Raw genomic sequence first — 20,901 nt, forward strand, 5'->3', positions numbered from 1 at the left:
AGCATTGCCGGCAGCTGTCAGATTGACATTTGCATGCGAGTGAACAATTTCCAATTGATTAAGCAATTTGCAGTTCCACAAAAGACAACACGATAGCGGATAGCAGATAGCAGATAGCAGCGGGGAAAGCGGCCGGGAAAGGCAGCTAAAACAACAACGACAGCGTCAGCGACAGCAACAGTGACGGAGCCCAACGACAAAGGCAGCTTCATTACTCAGATTGGAGCGTTTTTATCGCCAGAGCCTCCCACATCCGGGCCTTCCTCGAACAACAACAAGCAGCAGAGAGAACAACAACAGAAAGAGCATCCATAGTTCGCGTGACAGCTGCCATTCGCCATGGTCATACGATCACTCTACAGGGTGTCCTTCTCAGAGCTGGAAGCAGTGGAAAAGCCTCTGTGAAAGGAAAAATGTCGTAAAAGGGGAACCGGCAGAAAGAGGACTCGTAAAAGCGGCTGCCGCGCCCATGGACCAATTAGAGACCAAAAGATGACGCCGCCCGGGACCTCTTCAAAGTTTAGGGGGAAAATCTTATTTTATTTATAAACAATTCCCACCCCCCTGGAGAGACCTCACCGCCTCGCAACTATGAGAGCTATGGGGAGGGGGAAACTCTAATTAAAAGCGAACGATGGAAACAATGAAAGCGAAATTCGCCTTCACTCAAATGTACATGAATATTTAATAATTTATTTAATTCATTTGTCTACCCCTCCACTCTCACCATCTTTCTCTATCTCTCTCTTATTTAGCTTCAATTTCATTTACTTCGCAGAGAGTTTTCCTTTCGTTGCTGTGCACCTCGCACACTGAGACTTATGTAATTAAGTGTGGAAAATGAGGCAATCACCGCGAGGGGGCCCCACAGCAAATGAAAATAATTAGCTGGAAAAACATATTAACAATTGGCACATTTCCTCACAGACCCACAGCGCAGAGTGGAGGGTGCGGGAGGAGATTTAAAGCAGAGGAAAACCCAAATAATGACTCCTTCTAAAGGCCTCATTTTTTTCAGACCAGAACAGAAATGTTTCTGGGATTTGGTGGCCCACTGACAAGGCGAATTTTTGGGGTTACAGCTGCAGCTGCTGCTGGACGGATGGATAGATGGATAGATGGATGAATGGCTGTACAAAACCCATTTTCAAGTTTCAATCAAAGCTGTCCCACTGCCCCTCCACCACCTTCTGAACCCGAACCCAAAACGAAGGCATAATTACAGCGCGCTTTTTCAACTTTTGCCGCTCTGTTCTGTTGTGTTGTGTTCTGTTCTGCTCTGTTCTCCTCTCTGTTTTGTTTTGTTCTGTTCTCTGTTCTGATTTGTAATCGCAACTTCTTCTCTGTTCCCTCATTGTCTTGTGGCCTTTTGTTGTTATTTTGGTCGGCGAACGATGACTGCGGGAGGGGAGGGTAGAGTAGACATTTTGGCTAAAGTTTGACCAAATCTTTTGGGCTGGGAAACTTTTCTAATTCCTTTCAGAAATCTGTCTATTTCGCCCAATGTTTGTGCAAAGAGAGAGACAGAGAGAGAGAGAGAGATCGGCGTGAGGTGTTCCATTAAATTTCATGACACGGCGACAGAAGAAGGCTTTCGCTTTGTAGCTAGACTGTGTGTGTGTGTTAAGATACAAAGATACTTAGATACACCGCACCCGTTGCCATACTCAAACTCGTTAAATGAAAACCAGTGGCAGGCAATAGAGCGATGTAAATGGAGATGGCGATGGTGTTGTGTTGGGCTGGGTTGGAGACAGTGAAGAACATGACATTCACCCGACATTAAAATCGCAGTTGTTTGCATGCCGCATGCCGCATATTCCCTGCCTCTCTGCCGCGTTCTCTCTCGTACATAAAAATGAAAGCAAACAACAGTCTGGTGTGCACGGGACTGTCTCTCCGTCCCTGACAGACGGCAATAAAATATCCCAGCGAAAGAGACAAAGTCACGTTGCGGCTCCCCCTACCCCCCTCGTGTCAGAGGAGTGGAGAGGAGAACCACTTCATGGGTGCTCCAGCTGTAGGAGCGGAAGAGCGGAAGGCGTTACACTCCGCGACTCTCTCGCAGAACTTCTGACCTACTAACAGCAGAAGAAGACACAGCGAACATGCAGAGGGGTGCAGGGGGAGGTCTTAACTTGGGCAACGTTTTTCCAGTTAACTGCGAGCGCTTTGACGCTTGAGTGATGCCAGAGCCAAACTCTAGTCTGCTGCCACCTCAAAGAGCCAGCTAGTCCGCCAGTCAGCCTGTCTGACAGTCGGTGGGCGTTCCTCGTACCTCCAGCACACGACTTTGATATCGCCCAAAAACGAGTCCCGGCCACAGCTTCAGCGTCAGTCCCAAGTTGAGTTGTCAGTGGAGTTGTCGGAGGTGCTCCACTGTAGACTGTGGACTGTGGACTGGAGCATGGGGCATGTCAGAGTACGACTTCCTCCCTCCTCCGATGCCATTCTCTGGCTCCGGCAAAGTGAGCTTTTAATGCTAGTGTAAAAGATTATATGGCGGCAGACTTGGAGCTGCTTCGAGCTGTCCACTGACTGGGGCATGGCGCAGGCTGCACAGAGCGGAAAACTCTGGCCAAACTGGGAGGGGCAGGGAGTAGCCCTCTCGGGGGTGGTGGGACTGCAGACAAAGTTTTGGCAAACGTTTATTGCCAATTTCTGAATGCATAAAATGCAAGAGTTGCCAACAATTGACGCCCACGCCCACGCCCACGCATGGCCCTGCCTTGCCACAGTGTGTCGCCCGACAGTATATGGGGCAGCATGCCAAGTGTGTGGCAGCAACAGCAGCAAACATACGGCAGCAGGAATATATATCTATATATAGACAGAGAGAGAGCTCGATGCTGCATGCTGCATGATGTGGCAGCAGGGAACAAGTGCCAAACATCGTGACGACAAATGCAACGAGAAGGAGGAAAACTGGAGAGCCGCCACTGCGTTCGGGTCTGAGGCATTTCTAATTTCAGATCCGTTTCTAATTTCTGGCTTTCATGTGGCACAGCAACACACACACACACACACACACAAACTCATCCAAAGAGGCACCCAGAGAGCCAGCCGTGGAGGCAGCCAATGCAGCAGCAGCATTGGAGTCAGTCAGTCAGCATCCGGGTTGGCAATTACTTTTACATGTTGCCGCCACAGCGGCAGTGGCAGCGACAAGAGCAGCCAGAACCGCAGCCAGTATGGCGCGTACTCCACTGCACAGATACACAGATACACAGATACACGACACGCACACTTGCAACGCTCTTAAGTGGCTGCGTCATTAGGCTGCAACAGAGAGCCAGCTAGCTGATGATTCTGCCTCAGTCTGTCTGTCGCAATGGAAGCATCTCCGGGCAGATTGGGATTTGGGATTCTGTCGTCTGTCCACTGTCTCTTGTATCTGGATCTGTGTCGCGTATACGTATCCATAAATTAAATTCGTAAATTGCTCGTTAGATCATCATGAGGTTTGCTGCTCATTCATTCATGGCAGCCGCGCATCCCCATCCCACATCACAATACAAACACACAATCCAGAGCGTATTCCGACTGAAAGATGCCCTCTAAGCGAGTTCTGCTCTCATTTCGGGTGTCTCGGAGGAGTCCAGCATGCTCGTGCAGCCGTCGAGTACCGCGCACTTCCATATAATCGTGCCACCACCCAACAGTAGCTACAACAGCAGCAACTTTGTGTTGCGCTGCCACATAATGTAGGTCACTTCCTCCACTCTCCACCAACACCCCCACCCCCAGCCCTTCTGCTGTTGCTGCTGCTGTGCTGTAACCCAGCAATTTCCCTCGAATTCTATGCGCTTTTAATATCGCGCGGTGGCATCTTCAAGTGATTTTATTTAGCACCCAATGGGCATCCATTCTGCTCGCTCCTCCCTCCCTCCCTTTGTTATCCAGTGATCCCGGGTGGACAGAGTTATGGGCGACACTGTGCGGCGGCGTCGCTTTGGGGCGCTATTATATTTATGTTTTTATTACGAGTCGTTTCTATGCGGGCACTGGCACTCCACGCATCTGCTTTCATCACCCAAGAGACGCTGTCGCAGCAGAGATTGTCATTAATTAGAATACATTAATTCTGCCCGCCCTGGAATCCCGATGCTCCCCCTTTTCGTTCCCTTGTACGCTGAACAGCCGCCACCAGTCAGGGTTCTATGAATATATCGGATTTCGGGTCACATTTCCATTACAATTCTCAATCGCTCGTTGGCTGGGAAGCATGCGGAATACCCGGAAAGACGATTCATGAGCAGTTGATCCAGCATCCGTGTAAGCGTGAATAATATATTAATAATTAGTCGCTTCAATTAGGCGCCACACGTTTATTGACATCCCTCCCTCATTCGGATATTGACAATCGGGGAAGGTTCTGGAGGCTGAACCCATTTGAACTCTGTTCGAACGGGTTCTGCACGGCGAGAGAGAAAGAGAGGTTCAAGGGGTTTGAGTGCATTTGCCCCAGACAAACAAAAGAATTCCGCAATACTTGGGGATTGGAAACGGATGAGGGAGAGGGCGATTACGCGGCTGTTTAATAAACATTTCTGGATCGGTGACCTCAGAGGAGGTCTTTTGCCTGCCTTTTACCTCCCTCTGCCGCGGCCGTTGTGGGGGGTGGCTGTTCATATATTTAATTGCTTTGCCGTTTGAAGTGGAAGTTTTATTTGATTATGACACCTGAATGACCTGCGGCCGCCCGACTGCCTGCCGTGTGCCGTGTGGCATGTGCCTTTCGTGATGTGGCTGCCAAGGTGTGAAAAATCCACACACGGAAACAACGCAAACAGAGAGCGGGCCAGGAGGGAGCGGGAGGTTCTCTCTTTCTGTTTGTTTGAGCAATTATAATTACCGCTAAATGCTGAATGCCAAATGCAATTTAAGCCTTGAATTACGGCGGAAAATCCGAGGGAAATTGAATTCTGCAGAGAAGTCGAGACTCGAGAAATGCGAGAAATTCTGAAATGAAAGCCAATAAGGGCCAAACATCTCGAGTTATGCAAAAACTTGATCCCCGCCAAGCGGCGAGCAATTTATACTGGAATGTGCTCCCGAGGAATCCAATCCACACCCACCCTGATCCCATCATCCCCTACCTTACCCCCAGCAGTCGCGAAGGTCAACCGAAATGGCCAATAAAATGAAATTCCAGCGCCACAGCCAGCGCCAAAGCCAAAGCCAAAGCCAATAAAAATGCAACCCATTTGAAATCGTTGACAAATCGAAGAAGCATCCAAAGGGAAGTTGGAGGAATGGCAGGAGCTCCGTGGAGCCAGGATTGCCATTACAGCGGAAAGGAGGAAAGTTTTTGCAGTTTAGGGCGGGATTTTCATGGTCCTGCCACTTCAAAAGCTGTGCGTAAGGACCCAAGGAACTGACAAGCTGAAAATCTGGAGATCCGTAAGTGCGCGATGCGCCCGGAACCAGCTCCCTGGCAACCCCACTTTGAGTGGCTTCCAATTGAGTTTTCCCTTTGTTTTTCCGGCCAGAAGCAATTTTGAGGCGGCGGCACATTTCGGGAGTTTGTTTTTACGACAACTTTTGGACGGATGGACGGAAGTATGCGAGGGCGCAAGGAGGAAGCCACGAAGCGAGTGGGAGGAGGGATCACAGGAGGCGTTCTGCCATGTAAAGCGACCATTTCGTTTTGGTTTTTCTTTTCTCTTTGACTGGTCCCCGGAAATTGCTGCCATTGATAGCCCGTGTCCGTGTCCCCCCACCCAGCCTTCGATTCGGGGCCCTCGCTGTGGCAGACGACACTTTTGCAATTTATTTCCATTCTTCTGATGCGATTTGCATAAGCGCCAGAGCTCCTCCTCAGAGGAGAAGCATCCAAAGGGAAAAGATTAAGACAAATACAAATCAGTGCATAATTTTTCTATTAGACAATTTCGGCAGGCGGAGTAGGCTGTGGGAGTACCTACCGCCCGCTGGACGTGCACCACCTGGATCCCACAGCAGAGTGCCGCATGATGCTGGGCCGCATGGTTGATGACGATTCTGTTGCCGATTCTGAGTCCGCTTGGAGGTCACGTGCCAGCCATCTATATGCACGGACTTTTGTCAGACTTTTGTCACAGCGACAGGCACGGACCATAGACACGGCAGACGACAGACAGCAGACGGAAAACGGAACACGTTCCACTGTCACAGCTCGACTTTTCAATTTTGGCGCAGTTTATATTCAATTTTTGGTCACTTTAATTCGATGGCGAGGCTCCACCTCCCACCCAGATTCGCATAGATTGAATAGAGAATTGAATCCACGAGTGCTAGTCCGCACTGTTGCCATAGTTTCACCCTCCCCTCTCTCTCTCTCTCTCTCTCTATACATATATCCATTCCCTTGGCCATATGCAAATTAGTGCGAAAGTCGGGCTAAAATGAAAAGCAACAACAGCCACCGATTGAAATGAAATACACGGCAGAAATTAAATGAATACGTGGGACAAATGTTGTGTCTGCTGTTGCTTTATTTGTCATACATATTCAATAACAGACGAAAATGCAAATTTGCAAATGTCGAAAATGGAAAGTGATGGCAGAAACAGAAAACAGCGACAAAAGCAAACAATCGAAAAGCGAGACTCTGACTCCGAAGTGTATCCCCGAGGGGGTAAACAGAGAGAGTGAGAGAGAGAGAGAGAGCGCGATAGCGGGAGCATAACTTTTCATTTCGAGAATCTTCATCAGCATTCATAGCCAGGCACACACACACACGGATGCAGAGACATACAGAGAGAGAGAAAAAGATTCACGAGTATCTAGAAATTCGTACACATGTTCGACTTAGCTGCGAACACGGGGACAGCATTTGAAGTCAGACATTGAGAAATACTCTCCGACACGGCTCCCAGACACCGCTTCATGCATACTCTATCCTTGGCGAGGTTCAAGCCACATTCGATTGCCTGGGAAATGAAAGCCAATTAAAGAAAATTAAAGGAAATGCATGTGGATGCGACCGTTTCCAGTTGCCACTAAAAGTGGCAATCACTAGCGATAGCCACAGCTTCGTTTAGTCCATGCTCGAGTCCATGGCCACGGAAAACATCGCCTGAGAGTCGCTCATAAACAAGCAGCGTAGACAGCGATCCGCTCTCCTGGTGAGAACGATTGTTGGGTTCAATAACTTGACCCTTCCTTCCCTCTCTGCCTTCACTCTTATCCGTGTGTGCACTCCTAAAGGGGTAGTAGGGTGTGGGGGGGACGCATGCATATTCATAACTCGGCACGAAATAAATACAAAATTGTGCAGCGCATTGGGAGGAAGAGTGGGGGCGACTGTCGACTGTTGACTGTCGACTGTCGATGATATCAAATATCAAGTGCTGGCCATAAACAACTTGACCTTGGGCACGTAGCAGTCCCTCCTCCCTCCCCTCCTTATGCCCTCCCTGGAGCTGTGGCAGGGAGCTCTACCGATGGCTGGCTGCCACAGACCCAGACGCGCCGAAACGCTCCGATCCAATGCTCATCGATTACCAATTCACGTTCACACGTTCACAGAGAGCGAGTGGCTCCGTGGCTCTGTGGCTCAATGGCTAGAAATCCGCTTTGGTCATGCTCATAAATGTGGCTAATTTGCAGCGCAACTTTGCCACACAATGGACCGACCGACCGACCGAACGACCGACCGACCGACAGTGCGGACTGTGTGCCGATTGGCGATGCTTCTAAAACACCTTGCCCCTGGCACGTTGCCGAACTGTTGGCTGATTGAAATGCTGCTCTCTGGCTATGTCTGACTTGGTTTGCTTTCGGTTCGGCTCGCTTTTTGCTTTAGCTTTGGCTCTGTCTTTGGGATTGGATTGGTTTGGTTTCGTTTCGTTTCGTTTTGCTAGGAATGGGACTGCTGGCTGTGGGGCTGCGGGGCTGCGGGGCTATAGAGAGAAGTCAAATTGTACCAACATCGTGATTCAGCTAAAGTTTCTTTTACAATTGTTTGTGTGCTTCCTCCGCCGCGAACCGAACCAAACCGAACAATGGCCGAATGTCGAACGCCGAATTCTGCAATATTAACTTTAAGTATTTTTGGCACGCAATTCGAGCGTTTTCCATTACCTGCTACCCTGCCACCCTTTCGCTTCATTCGCTTCCAGTTATGGGGTCCACTCTCTGGACAATTAGTTTCAGGAGTCGGTAGATCCCATTCACCGGGAATTGCATCCCGAACGATGATTATGCCTCATTAGAGCAAGTCGTTCAGGAAAAAAAGAGTCTCATAACCGAAAATGGTTTTCCGTAACAGGTCGAGTATTAAAGTATCGACTATTATAGGGGTTGTTCCACTTAAATCATTTCACACACGAGGCAGAGGCAGAGACAGAGGTTGCGGCTCAAAGGCCGCATATAATTTTAATAGAATTTCCATAATGATGCATGTGCCACACGAGTCATGCGATGGAGCAGGCTTGGCCTGCAATAAAGCCAATTTACGCTCATCAAAAGGAGGGTCAGGCAATGCCAGGGAGATCGTGGATCGGGGGACCAAATTCATTTGAATGCCGCAAAAGTGACGAGGAGTGACGGGGCGTGTGGCAACCAATCGAGTCATTTCCAAAACTGCATACTTTACAGCCTCCGATTCGCAGTTCCAGCCTACCAGAGCATTCGAGCAATTCAGCAATCCATAAACACATGGCACAGCAATTACTTTGGCCCGGTTCCCGGTGGCACCACCCATAGCAGGGCACCCCGTGCACTCTTTCCCCTCTCCCGCAGGGGGGGAACCCCACAATTCTGCTGTTCGTTTGTTCTGTTTTGCTGTTGTTCTGTTGCTAATGTTCAAACGAACTCAATTACGTAGATAAAATACTGGAAGAGTGCGGCAGGCACAGAACAAGACAAGTAACAAATAGATTTAGTGGTGGATCGACCATATAATACCCACTACAAAGAGTAAGCGAAAGGGGGATTAGTTTTTCTGCTGACATTGAACCTCAATTAGTGGCACATCTGGAGATCTGCCTTCGCTTTGGGTTCTTTCTGTCAGCTCCTGCAGGATGTGCTCAGCGCCATATACCCTTGAAGCTGCAGGCGGCCACAGGGTATGCCAAAACAACTGCAAGGCTGGACTTGAATCGAGCGTCGAGCGTCGAGCGGAGTGTAGAGAGAACCAAGCAAAAAGCCATAAAAGTGCGCATAAAGTGCAAAAACTGATTGAGAGTTATACCCAGATACAGATGCACACAGATACAAGTATGTGTGGCCCATGTGTGCGTGTGTGTGCGTGTGTGAGTGTGGGGTAAGCGTTAAGGGACATCACGCCACAGCCACAGAACATTAAAGGAAATTGACGCGGAAACGAAGCGAATAAAAACTACCCGAACTACTGCCACAGCAGCAGCAACAGCAGCAGCAAGAGCAGTAAGAGAGGGAGAGGTCCGGCCAACAAGCAATTTCCAGATACCACCACGCACACACATACACTCTGATAAGAGTCTCTTCTCTTCGACAGAAAAGTGCTTACTTCATTACGCATAATTTCCTTCTGCGCCTTCTCCTTTTCGTTCAGTTACAACATTTTCATTTTCATTTTCATTTTCGACATCTTTCCACACGCCTCTCTCGGAATGACACAGAAAATTGGCAAGAGAGAGCTGTCGTCCATTCTGCCCATCCATTCGCATCCTGAGAGGGGTGGGACCCCTTATCGTTGCCACTAAATGAACTACGAGGCCATGGCACTGAGATACGATGAGGGTGTCGACTGTCCACAGTATCCGCAGAAGGCCACATGTTGTTTCGCTGGGCAAAAATTATATGCTGATTGCAGTCTCCCGATAAGCGGAACGGAATGGAACGCAAACCCAAAGAAATTATGGCCATGCGGGCGATTTGGCTGCGTTTCTCTATCTGCCGCGAGCGATGATGGAGCGGGAGGAGAAGGGAAGAGACGAGGAAGAGTCGATCGACTGGCAGATACCCTAGGAGGAGCCGCTGGCTCGATTCTAAAGCTCTTTCCCTCACTTTTGGGAGAGTAGCACTGGAAGAGAGGATCATGTGATGCTCGTTTCCAGGCATTCCATGGATTGGAAAACTGCAGATTAAATTCAGAGAACAAATGTATGTAGCTGCGCCTTCAAGACAGATATGTGACACTAGACAAACGAATGGCAGATACCCTCCAAGGCAGCTCTTCCTCTTCTCCTGCTTTAGTTCCTTTAGAAGCGGATCCTAGAGGAGGAAGGGCAGAGGCAACAGCAGCAGCAGCAGCAGATGGAAAGGGAATCTAAACCGCAGCTGTGCCAAAGATTTGCAAAAGTTGCATTGTAAAAAGCAAAAATGGCATCCACTTGGTGCCGAGACAGGGGCCGGGTTTGGGGGTTGGGGGTAGGGGATGTGGCATCAGCGGCGTGTCTGCGTGTGAAAAGTCGACGCAAGTGTGCGTTTAATAGCTCTGCGGCTGTCGGCTCTCGGCTGGCGGATGCTGAATGGCGAGGGCGGGTAGGGAAGGATAGGGCTGCCTCGAAAGGGGTAAAACCCCATCTTGGGGGTCTCTTTAACTTGCAAAGTACACAAGACCCTGGCCGAGACACACACACACACATGGGGCAGAGCGGAGCAGAGTAGAGCAGCGGCAGCGGCAGAGGAGCCCCACAGCCGGAGACGGAGAAAGTTTTTCTCTACGTCTTGGCCAGCTTTTGTGGCTAAGATGAGAGTTGTTGCTATTGTATGTTGCTGTTGCTGTTGCTGTTGCTGTTGCTGTTGCTGCTGTAGATGTTGCAGCTTGGCTTTGGCTTTGGCTTTGTTTCATTTCCACTTGTCTATCGCTGGCTGTCGCTTGTTTCTCCTTCTCCCTCTTCTTCTTCGACGACTTTTTTGCCCGCTGCCTGGCTCCCTTAGTCTTTTGTCTTCTGTCCCTCTCTCTCTCTCTCTCTCTCTCTTCAGCTGTTTCGGGGCACGCTCTTTCTTGGGTTATTATAGCAAATTATTTGTTTTGACTTTTAGTTTTTCGCCGTCAACTGAAAGGAGGGGGAGGAGTAGTAGTGATGGAGGAGGAGGCATTGTTTGTGTGGTTTGTAGCTGCCCCTTCTGCTGCCTCTGCTGCTGCTGCTGCTGCTGCCGCCGCTTCCCAGCTGCGTCAAATTACCGCCTTTGTCTTTGTCTTGCGTGCGGTTTCTCCCTCCCTCCCTCTCTCCATCACTCCACACACTACTCACTCTCTCTTGCTGTCATTTCTCATATCTGAGGAAATCTGCCTTCGGATTCCCTTCGCTCATCTCCATTCTTCTCCATTAGTTTGTGGCTTACGGAAAGTGCTCTCGCTCACTAATTATGGTCCCCACCCTGTCCCTCCATACCACTTTCCCTCCCCCTGTCCCTGAGCAACATTTATAGTTGTCACTTGCCACAAATTTCCATTCGAGTGGCATGGCAATGGCAGCGGCAAGCAACCCCTTCAGCGGAAAAAGGTAGCATCAGGCGTACGCCGCGTGGGAGGCAAAGACAAATTCCAAGAGTACTCCCCCCCCCAGCATTACCCTGTGAGTGTGTGTGTGGGTTTATGTAATTATAAGAGAGGGAAGGGGGATGGTTACAGCAGAGGAAAAACCATAAATTATGCATTTTATTTGCTCAAGTGCTAAGGGATCCCAAGAAAAGATCCCATACCATCATATGTACATATGTACATATGTATATGTATGCACTTCCAAGGATATGGGTACACAGACAGCAGTCCCCACACACACACACACACACAGATAACAGGGTTAAATGTTTTAATTAATTTACGGAACGAGCATTTGTTTTTGTTTTGACTTTAAAGTTGGGACAAAGCGCCAAAATCCGTTCCCCTCACCACCACACAGCCCCCGAGAGCAAAACAACAAATAAATATAACAAATAAACAGTGTAAAGGTTGCCCCTCGACGCCCCACCCCTGTACCCTTGTGGCAAGCAGATTTGCAGACAACGAACAAATAAGCTTTGGCAACAACTTTGCAGCGGATGGAAACGGTGCAAAAGGAGGTGGGCAGGGGAGGGCAGAGGAGCCACGAAACTCCAAAACTCATTGCCCTTTAAATGGAAATCAGTGCAAAAGATACAAGAGGTTGCCCCGCGGGTTCGTGCCACGGTCCGTGTCCGCTGGCTGTGCATGTGAATGTTGCAAGTTGATTCTTTTTCTGACTGCCCTTTTTTTAGCGCGAGCGCATTTTGCGGTTGACAGTTGACACAGTGCTCTGTGGCAGTGGCAGTGGCAGTGGCACTGCCAAGAGGAGCTGCATCAGGTGCCCCTGCCCCTGCCCCTGTCCCTGCCACTGTCCTTTCCCCATGCTACACTCTCCTGCTCGCAGCAGTGGCACTTGTCTGGCAATTGGTTTTTGGTAAATGTTTAAGCTCTAAAATGCTGCCATTAAAATGTGCTTTCCACTTGTGCCTTCTGTGTGTGCGTCCTCATTACGTTTGCGCATTTGCCATATTGGTTTTAAATATTTAAGCGCCTGGCATTTGTTGTAAACGTTAATTGAAGTCAAATACGTGGCTTCCAAATGCCAGAGGAAGTGGGCAGGGGCAGCGTATGCGGGGGCTGCCACTCCCACTCTCCCACTCGATGGCCACATCATTATTATAGTCGAAATCCGCTGCCCCCACCACCTCCTAATCGTGGGCAATCGCTGACCATCGATCAAGAGATTTACGGAATCCAATAAACCACGCAACAAGCGAGAAAACAGACACAACTTTCACCCGAAAACATAAAACAGAAACAGAAACAAAAAACCAGAAACTGGTTCGCCAAATATTACCTCATTCAAATGAATCAGAGATCAAAAGTGGCAGAGAGAGACAGAGAGAGAGAGAGAGATTTACAGAGACAAACTCGTAAAAGGTAATTATCACCTTGACTCCCTGTTTGGTGTTTTGGAAGATCCTCCCAACGCCACAACGGGCTCTTCTGGAGAGAAGGAAGTCCGTAGACAAGACGCGGGTCGTGGCTGCTCACTGAGTCACCTTTATTGCTGATTTCTGTACCAGCAAACCAATCGAACTCAACCCCTGGCTGCTCACAGTTCTCCACCACAATGCCAATCCCCAGTTCATTGCACAAAAGGCAAAGCCGCAAAGCAACAAAATAAAATTATTGTATTAAAAAAGAGAGAGAGAGGGAGAACTGTATCCGCGCTTAGCCATAACATAAATTATGGACTTTTGTTTAAAACCGCAGCAGCAGCAGCAGCAGAAAAAATACAGATAGAAAATAAAAGCTGGAAAGACTCGATCCACCGATACCCAGGGATGCTCCAGGGAGGTGTGGGAAAATGCTTCACGGGATACGAGTCATAGATATAGAGATACTCCCGTGTTAATCAGCAGATACAGCGCCAGGCACGTGTTGGTGTCTCATGGATACCCCCTCCGGATTGAGTTCCTTTCGAGTGTATTTTATTTATGCGCTCATTTCAAAATGATGCCCATCATCAGCATGGGAATAATTGTATTGTGCTCCTCCTCCTCGCCTCCGCACCTCCTCACTTTGGCATTTGGCTTGGGCCTGGCTTTTGTGCGAAATTCAGAATCTGAATGTGAATCCACAATGAGCTGTTGGCCTGGCTTTGTCTTGATGCTGCCGCTGCTGTTGCTGCCAGAGGCATTGAACTGTAATGGCCAGAACTGAAAAGCCAACACACAAGAAGGTCCAAACAGAGAAGGAGAGGGAGGGAGAGTTTCCCACTGCTCAAGGCCAGGCCCAAGCGAAGGTCCAAGCGGAGACGCTTATTTATGGCTGTTAAAAAGATATTAAAACAATTTTAGCCGCAATTAGTGGGGCTCTTAATGGCAGTGACACAATTGCCGAGGCCCCCCAACCTCATTCCTCTATTAGATTTTCGTTGCCTTTCTGGGCCACGCTCTCTTTTCGGTCCAATCTGAGTAGAACTGAAGTCAAGCATCGAATCATCGACTGAATCGAGTCAAACGAATGTGGCATCCAATTGAATGCATCGCATTTTGGGGTGACAATTTAATAAGCCAGAAGATTGGCTGCCACAGGGGCTGCCCTTCCAATGGCCATCCATCCATCCCACAGCAGCACCAGCAGCAGCAGCAGCAGCAACAGCAACAGCAACTCTCTCTCTGTGCCTCTGGATGTGTCTTTGTGTCCGTGCATCTGTCTGTGTGTCTGTGTCTCCGACTGGCTGCCTGTCTGTCCACTCTTTCGAGATTCGTTTGGCAACTTGTTTGCGACTATAGTCTGTCTATTTGCTGCTACTTCTGTGGTGGCTGCTGCTGCCTCTTCTGGTGCTGCTGCTGCATTTTGCCGGCTCATTTCAACTTGGCCCGAATTCATTTTCTATACAAACATAGATTCGAAAAGCAGACAGATGTAGACGGAGGAGCATGGGCACGGGACAGGGGCAGTGGCAGGGGCAGGGGTGGAGGCATACAACCGCAATTTTGGTGGGGAATGAGGCATGGAGCAGGCTTCTTCCCCTTTACCATTCCCCTGGACTGTGGCAAAATTTTGCTTCATTGGCTTTATTGACTTTTGGCAAGTTCTTTTTTTAGCTCTCTCCCTCTCCAACTAAACTGCATGAAAGAGAGCAGAGCGATTACAGGGTACTCCTACACTCGTTTCCCCCTGATTTCCACTGGCCCTGTGTTTATTCTCTTATAAATATAAATAAATAAACCCCAAACACGGGCCGAAATCAGTGAAAGATTCCTCGGGGGCAGGACAGGGTTGTAGCTGTTGCAGCCAGAGCAGGACAGAGCAGCGGCAGCAGCAGCAGCAGCAGCAGCGACAGCAAAGCCGTGAGGCACCGTAAAACTGGAAAGTTGTTTGGTCAGTTCTACTACTTGCAACAGAAACAGCCACCGCCACAGCCACAGCCACTCGTACAGTATTTGGTGTCGAGTGTCGGAGTGTTGCAGTGTCGCGTAGTGCTGGCTGGTTCGGCTTTTCTGTTGGGGGAAAACTTATGAAAAATCACTCAATTTCCCGGCAGCAGGAGAATCTACAGCAAAATGTGTGTCACCCGCGGAGATGCGTGCCACAGCATCCAAACTGGATGCTGCCCCCAGGCCCAAGATCGGGAGAGCATCCCTCTCTCTGCCCCTCTCTCTATCTCTCACTCTTTGAATGAATTTCCCTCTCTGAGTGTCGCTCGGCATGTTAGAGACTCACATACAGACCTCCGCAACTTCGAGATTCTGTGCCACTCGAGGAGTACCTCTTCTGGTGTCTTGTGGCTGCTTTTCCATTGGTTTTCGGGTAAAATCTGGTTTTTGGTCTTGCTTCTCCTCCACCTCTCTTTCGCTCTTCCTCTTTGTGTCTCTTTTTTTGTTGTTTTCTGCTTCTGATTCTGTTTCTTGGATTTGCATGAAGCTGCAGTCGAGACTGAAGTTGAATCATCGATATCTGGCAGATACTTTTTTGCACTGAACATTTCGTATCTTTAGGAGGTTTTTGGACTGTGGCAAACTGGTTTTTGGGCTGGATTGGGCTTGGTTGTGGGTATGGGGACATAGAAACAGACACAGGACACTTTTCAGTGTCAGCGGCGTAATCCGTCCGTTCATTTCGGCAATTAGCTCGCGAGAGGGAGAGTGCGAGAGCGAGAGCGAGAGAAAGAGAGAGCCATAATTAATAAAACGTTGCCCAAATCCAAAATTATGTATCGGCCAAATTGCTTTTGATTTATGCCTCGGAGTCGGAGGTGGGGCAGAGAGTAGAGTGCTTTGGCTTTGGCTTTGGCTTCCCCTTTAAGCCAAATTTATGACGAGCTGCAAGCGCTAACCTTAGCCGGGAGATACACTCGCACAGAGATGCAAAGATACACAGATACAGATACAAAGGCGAAAGTGAAAGTGGCCAAAAATAAAAATAAAACAAAACACAATAAAAAAAGCAGAAACTTGCACTCTGTCGATCTGTCTGTCTCTGTCACACTCTCTGGTGTATCCCTCTCCCACTCTGTCTCTTTGTCTTTGTCTCTCAAGTGATTTTATTACCACGTTTTCTGCTTCTTTTGTCTCTGTCTCTGCCACTGTTTCTGTTTCTGCTTTACCTTTTCTTGTGTGATACCCTCTCAAAGGCGGGTATCTCTCTTTCTTGTGCAGAGAAGCAGAGAACAAAGAAAGGAGCATTTTAACCTATATCGATATCTGCCTTGGAACAATCCATCAACAACTAGCTGAAAATCTTCTCGGAAATCTTTGCAAAACAATCTGCAAGATTTGCAAGAGTATCTCTATTTTCGGCCTCCTTTTTGGCTAGCTTTACTCCTGTTTTTGTTTTGCTTTTAGCCAAGTTTCAAAATAAAATTAAATGCTAAGAAACACAAAACAAAGGCTACAAAAAATGATTACAACGATTTATACGTAGTGACGGCGCAACGTGAGTTTCGGCCTCACGTTTCCTCTTTATTGCTCTGCGGCGGATTCGTTGTTTCATTTTGCCTGCTTTTCATTTGGGGCCCCCCGTTTGGGCCATGCTTTTTTTTGGCTGTTTTCTCGTTCGGTTATTTAATGATTTAAAGATTATGCACGGTCCACCAGGCCCAGAGACCCGACCCTTTTACCCTGGAGTCAACACGCCTGCTGGCCCCTCTTGAGGGGACTGGATTCCTCTCTACTCTACCCCTATCCAAAGGCTTTTTTTTTGCTGCCACAAGCCGGGGCGAGCTGAAAAACTTTCGCTTTTTTTTACACCTTTCTGGGGCCAACAGAAGTGAGAGGATGTTGTGGAGGGAGTTTACGGGGAGTTTTGTAATGTTAATTTTGGGACGAGGGCTGAGAAGGTGTTAAAATTGGAGATAATGTCTGCGGTTTGTTGTTGCTCTTTTCTTGGATCTCTCTCTCGCTCTCTCTCTATATCTCTCCACCCCTAATCCCCATCATCTGATTGAATGGGCTAGTGGGAGATGGACTGCTGTTTACACTCGAATGGAATGGAATCAGTATTAAGCGACCCAATTAGAGAGTGGGATGGACTCTGGAGAGGAGTTGCTGGCGAGCTGGCATTCCCCATCTTTAAATCATTTTTTTCATTATTTCAAATAGAAATGGCGTCAAGTTTATGACAAAGTTTTAAATGGGAGTCAGCGAGCCTACAAAATATGCTAATCGAGGGCAGAGAATGAGTACTCCCCCACCGCACATTCGGAGACAAAGGCGGCTAAAGAGGCAGACATACGATGGCGGTGTTTCTGACACAGTTTTGCAATTGTTCAATGGGCAAACACAATTAAAATTGTGAAACACGACTTGGGTTTGCTCTTGACGCGGCTGCTATCGTTGTCGTCGTTGTTGTTGTCGTTGTTGGAGCCACAGAAATGTCAAATGTTCATAGCGATTCTCGCCGAGTCGTTGAGTGAGAGCGGGGGGGCAGAGAGCTGGCCATATAATGAGACGTTTAGGCAGGCCATTAGACAGATAGCGCGCGCATCCGTCAGATACAGCCACAGCCACAGCCAGAGAAAGACAGCTGCAGATACGAACGAGAAGTACACGCGGCATCGATTATTCGGTTCGAGCTCGGTTCAGAGGGAAAACTGGTTCTGGCAGTGCTTGCCCCCACCAACTATGGCGATAACTATTTCAAACGATAAATGCGTGGGAAACCGCGACTAAGGCAATCCGCTTGCTGATTCGCTTACGTATTCGCGTACCTATAGATATCTGAATCTGTATCTGCGACCCAGTACCGGTGCCCCCCAAAAGAGCCGGCCGTGTACTTCTAGATGTGCTTCTAGATCTGCAATTACAGATAAACCAGAACTCATTATAATAAAAATGAGTTATTAAAGCCCCAAAAAAACTTTTCGCCGAAATCTAGCCATCCGCGAGAGAGTAATGGGGCTTCAACCCCGACCCCCGACCATCGTCCAACGACCATCGACCCCCTGGGGTTTCGGGTTGAACTTTAGATTAAAGACAACTCCTCTTCCCTTCCCCCCCTTTTCCATGTTTTTCTCTTGTTAATTTCTAGGAAGCTGTCAACGATGAGAATTAATTTTTACACCAAAAAAACAACATAGTGTGCGTCTTCCTGGTCGTTGAGGAGAGGAGATGAGCGGAGAGGAGTAGGGGTGGCATGTGAAACAGGAGGAGGAGTATGAGGAGCATCAAATCATGCAAGAAATTTGTTACTGACATAAAAATTACCATCATTATAGCGTCTGAGGCACAGTCCCCCATCCCGAGGCGAATACGAAACACGAAACAGGAAGAGACAACATGCGAGTCTACGGACAGCGGGACAAAAGGCAATGTGTGGTAATAGAAAATGTCGAAATAGAAGAGGAGGAGGGGGAGGTGGAGCGATGGGGAAGCGAAACCCGAGACGGGGACCATGCCACGACAAAGGAGGCATGAATGGCGAAGCAGAGTGCCAGTGTATGGGCAGACAGACGGATGAATGGATGGATGGCTGCTGGGTGATCGATGGTGCCAGAGGTGGAGGTTGCTCCAGGAAGAGTTGGGGGCTGGAGCTAGAGATTCACGAAAGAGGAAACGAAGACTCACCTGCGCATGATGGGCAGCGGCAGCGTGAAGCGTCCGTCGCTCATGAGGGGTGGACCCGCTGGACCCGGCCCGGGCAGGGGCACCGTAGATATCACGGATGTCAGCATTGCAGGTGGCACGGATGGTGGCAGCGGTGGCGGGGGTGGTGGTTGCTGTGGCGGTGGCTGCTGCGAGGGGGGAGGCACCACTGTGATGGGCACGGGCACCGGCAGGGCGCTGTAGGGCGGCGGGTAGTGAGGGTGTAAGATGTCCGGGAGAAGGGCACGCGCCAGCCCCATGGCCGCGGGATGAGGGTGGTGCAGATGTGGAGGCGGGTGCAGCTGCGGAGGGGGTGGTGGTGGTGCATGATGGCGTCTCGGGTGATGCGGGGGAAACTGCTGTTGCTGTTGCTGCTGCTGCCGCCGTTCCCGTCTCTCCCGACGTCGCTGCTCCCGTGTTCGCATCTGCTGTTGCTGCTGCTGTTGCTGCTGCTGCTGCTGGGACGAGGGGGATGCAGCGAGGTCATCCGTTTGGCATTCGGTGGAGGTGAAGGTGCGCGGAGGGCTGCTGGCAACGGTGGTGGCATTCACATTGATTATATTGACACTGTTATCATTCACGTGATTGTTGTTGCTGCTGCTTGCAGCTGCCGCGTGTGGCGTTGCAACATGCTGCTTATCCTCAGTGGGACTTGTATTATTATTTAGCTGATTTTGGACACTTGTTGCACTAAACACTTTTGCAGCTGTTGCTGTCGCGGCTGCTGCTGCTGCTGGCACACTCTTATTTATCTCCACCACACAAACACCGTTATTGTTGTTGACAATGCTCGACGTGGGCGACGACGACGAAGCCACCGAGACGCGACTGCTGTTAGTACCGTTATTATTATTATTATTAGTATTGTTGTTGTTATTCACTTGAATCGTGAGACTGGGCTGACGCTGGCAGGACTTAGAAGCTGACAGCACAGCAATGTTGCTAACGCTCTGCTCTGCAGGACTTTCGCAGTGGTTGTTGTTGCTGCTGCTGCTTGTAGGAGCATTAAGAAACACGCTGCTGCTGCTGCTGCCACCAGCATTCAGATTCGTATTCGTATTAGCATTCGCAGTTGTTGCTGCAGTTGGCGACGCTGCCATTGCATTGGCTGGCACGTTCAAACGCATCTCGACGTTGGCGTTATCAATATCCGACTGGCGTCGCACTCCCCGCTCAAATCGACTTTCACTCGCGCGAAATTCCGCGTACAGACGCTCGAGTTCTGCCAAACATTTGTTGGGCCGCAGCACGATGCCGTCGCTGCTGTTTTTATACGACGCCGACGACAATGAAAAGTTGCTGGTGCCGCTTGTGCCGCTGCTGCTGCCGTTTGTTGTGAACGCGTTGAATTTTGTCGAGCGAGTGATCGTTGGGCGCTGGTGGCCGATTGTGGAACGTTCGTGGTTGTCGCTGTCGCTCTCCCTGGCTCTCTCTGGCTCGCTCTCTTGCTCTCCGGCTGCAGTGGCACAGGAAACAGGTTGAGTGACCTGGCGGCCTGCTCTCGAGCTGGTTTCCTCGACTCCCGTTGTTGTTGCTGTTGCTTTTGCCATTTCGTGCTCATCGCCAGCTTTGCCTCTTCTCTGTTCATTGATAATGCAATTCGCTCCGCTGCTGCTGCAGTCGCTGCCATCGTTGTTGTTGTTGTTGTTGCTTTGGTCGATTTTGTCGATGCTGTTGCTGCTGCTTGTCTTTTCTCTACTTTGTTGTGATCTTGCATTCGTTGCTGGACTTTGTTTTTGTCTTTGCCTTGTTTCCGTTGCTCTTGTTAATTCAGCGTGTCTTTTGTTGCTGCTTTGCTTTATTGCTGGCGTGAATGAAGCGCAATTCTACAAAGAAAGAGCGAGGGAGAGCGTGTCAAAGGGAGAACATGTGAGAGAGACTTAAGCTAAGTTACCATACATACAAAGGTAAAGCGGGTGAGCGGCACCTATGTAAATGTTGATATGTATGCCTGCGCTGAGCGGTACTGCCATACCCTATTTTTGATGTGCCCTGATTTAAGTTTTAAATCGTAATTAATGCTAATTGCTGAGGGATTAACCCCGCTACCAAGGGGAGTTTTCCCATTTTCCCAAAAGCTGGAATGAAACCAGTAAAAAAGGTGACTCCCTCTCATGGTGGTGTGGGGCAGGAGCTGTGGCATGGACTGTGGCAGGCGCATAAATGTGCGCTTAATTGAATTAATTAAGCCAACGCATAAACATAAAACCCGTCACAAGTAATTGTTGTTTCTGTTGCGGGTGCTGTTGGTGATATCCCTGCCTGGGTCTCTGCTGATAAAGCTGTTGCTATGCTACCTCCCGTCCCGCGCACCGGATAAACATACAGACGATAGCATCATCGCCAACCCCCGAGACCCTAAATCCGACCCTGACTCCGACGCCCTCGCCCATCCAGAAACATGGG

At 49.3% G+C, this 20,901-nt stretch overlaps 1 protein-coding gene across 3 annotated transcripts in view; it reads right to left on the bottom strand.

Moving 5' to 3' along the window:
• The window catches only part of LOC117890348, a 36,414-nt gene that overhangs the window by 8,578 nt on the left and 6,935 nt on the right, over nucleotides 1-20,901 (bottom strand). For 2 of the 3 annotated variants that reach the window (XM_034795140.1, XM_034795139.1), the window contains exon 3: nucleotides 18,478-20,321. In XM_034795140.1, the coding sequence (XP_034651031.1) occupies nucleotides 18,478-20,321 (1,844 nt within the window). The remainder of the gene's footprint in view (nucleotides 1-18,477; nucleotides 20,322-20,901) is intronic. The other variant, XM_034795141.1, reaches the window with a different exon arrangement.

This window comes from Drosophila subobscura, chromosome E (genome assembly GCF_008121235.1).
Source record: "Drosophila subobscura isolate 14011-0131.10 chromosome E, UCBerk_Dsub_1.0, whole genome shotgun sequence".
Lineage (NCBI taxonomy): Eukaryota > Metazoa > Arthropoda > Insecta > Diptera > Drosophilidae > Drosophila > Drosophila subobscura.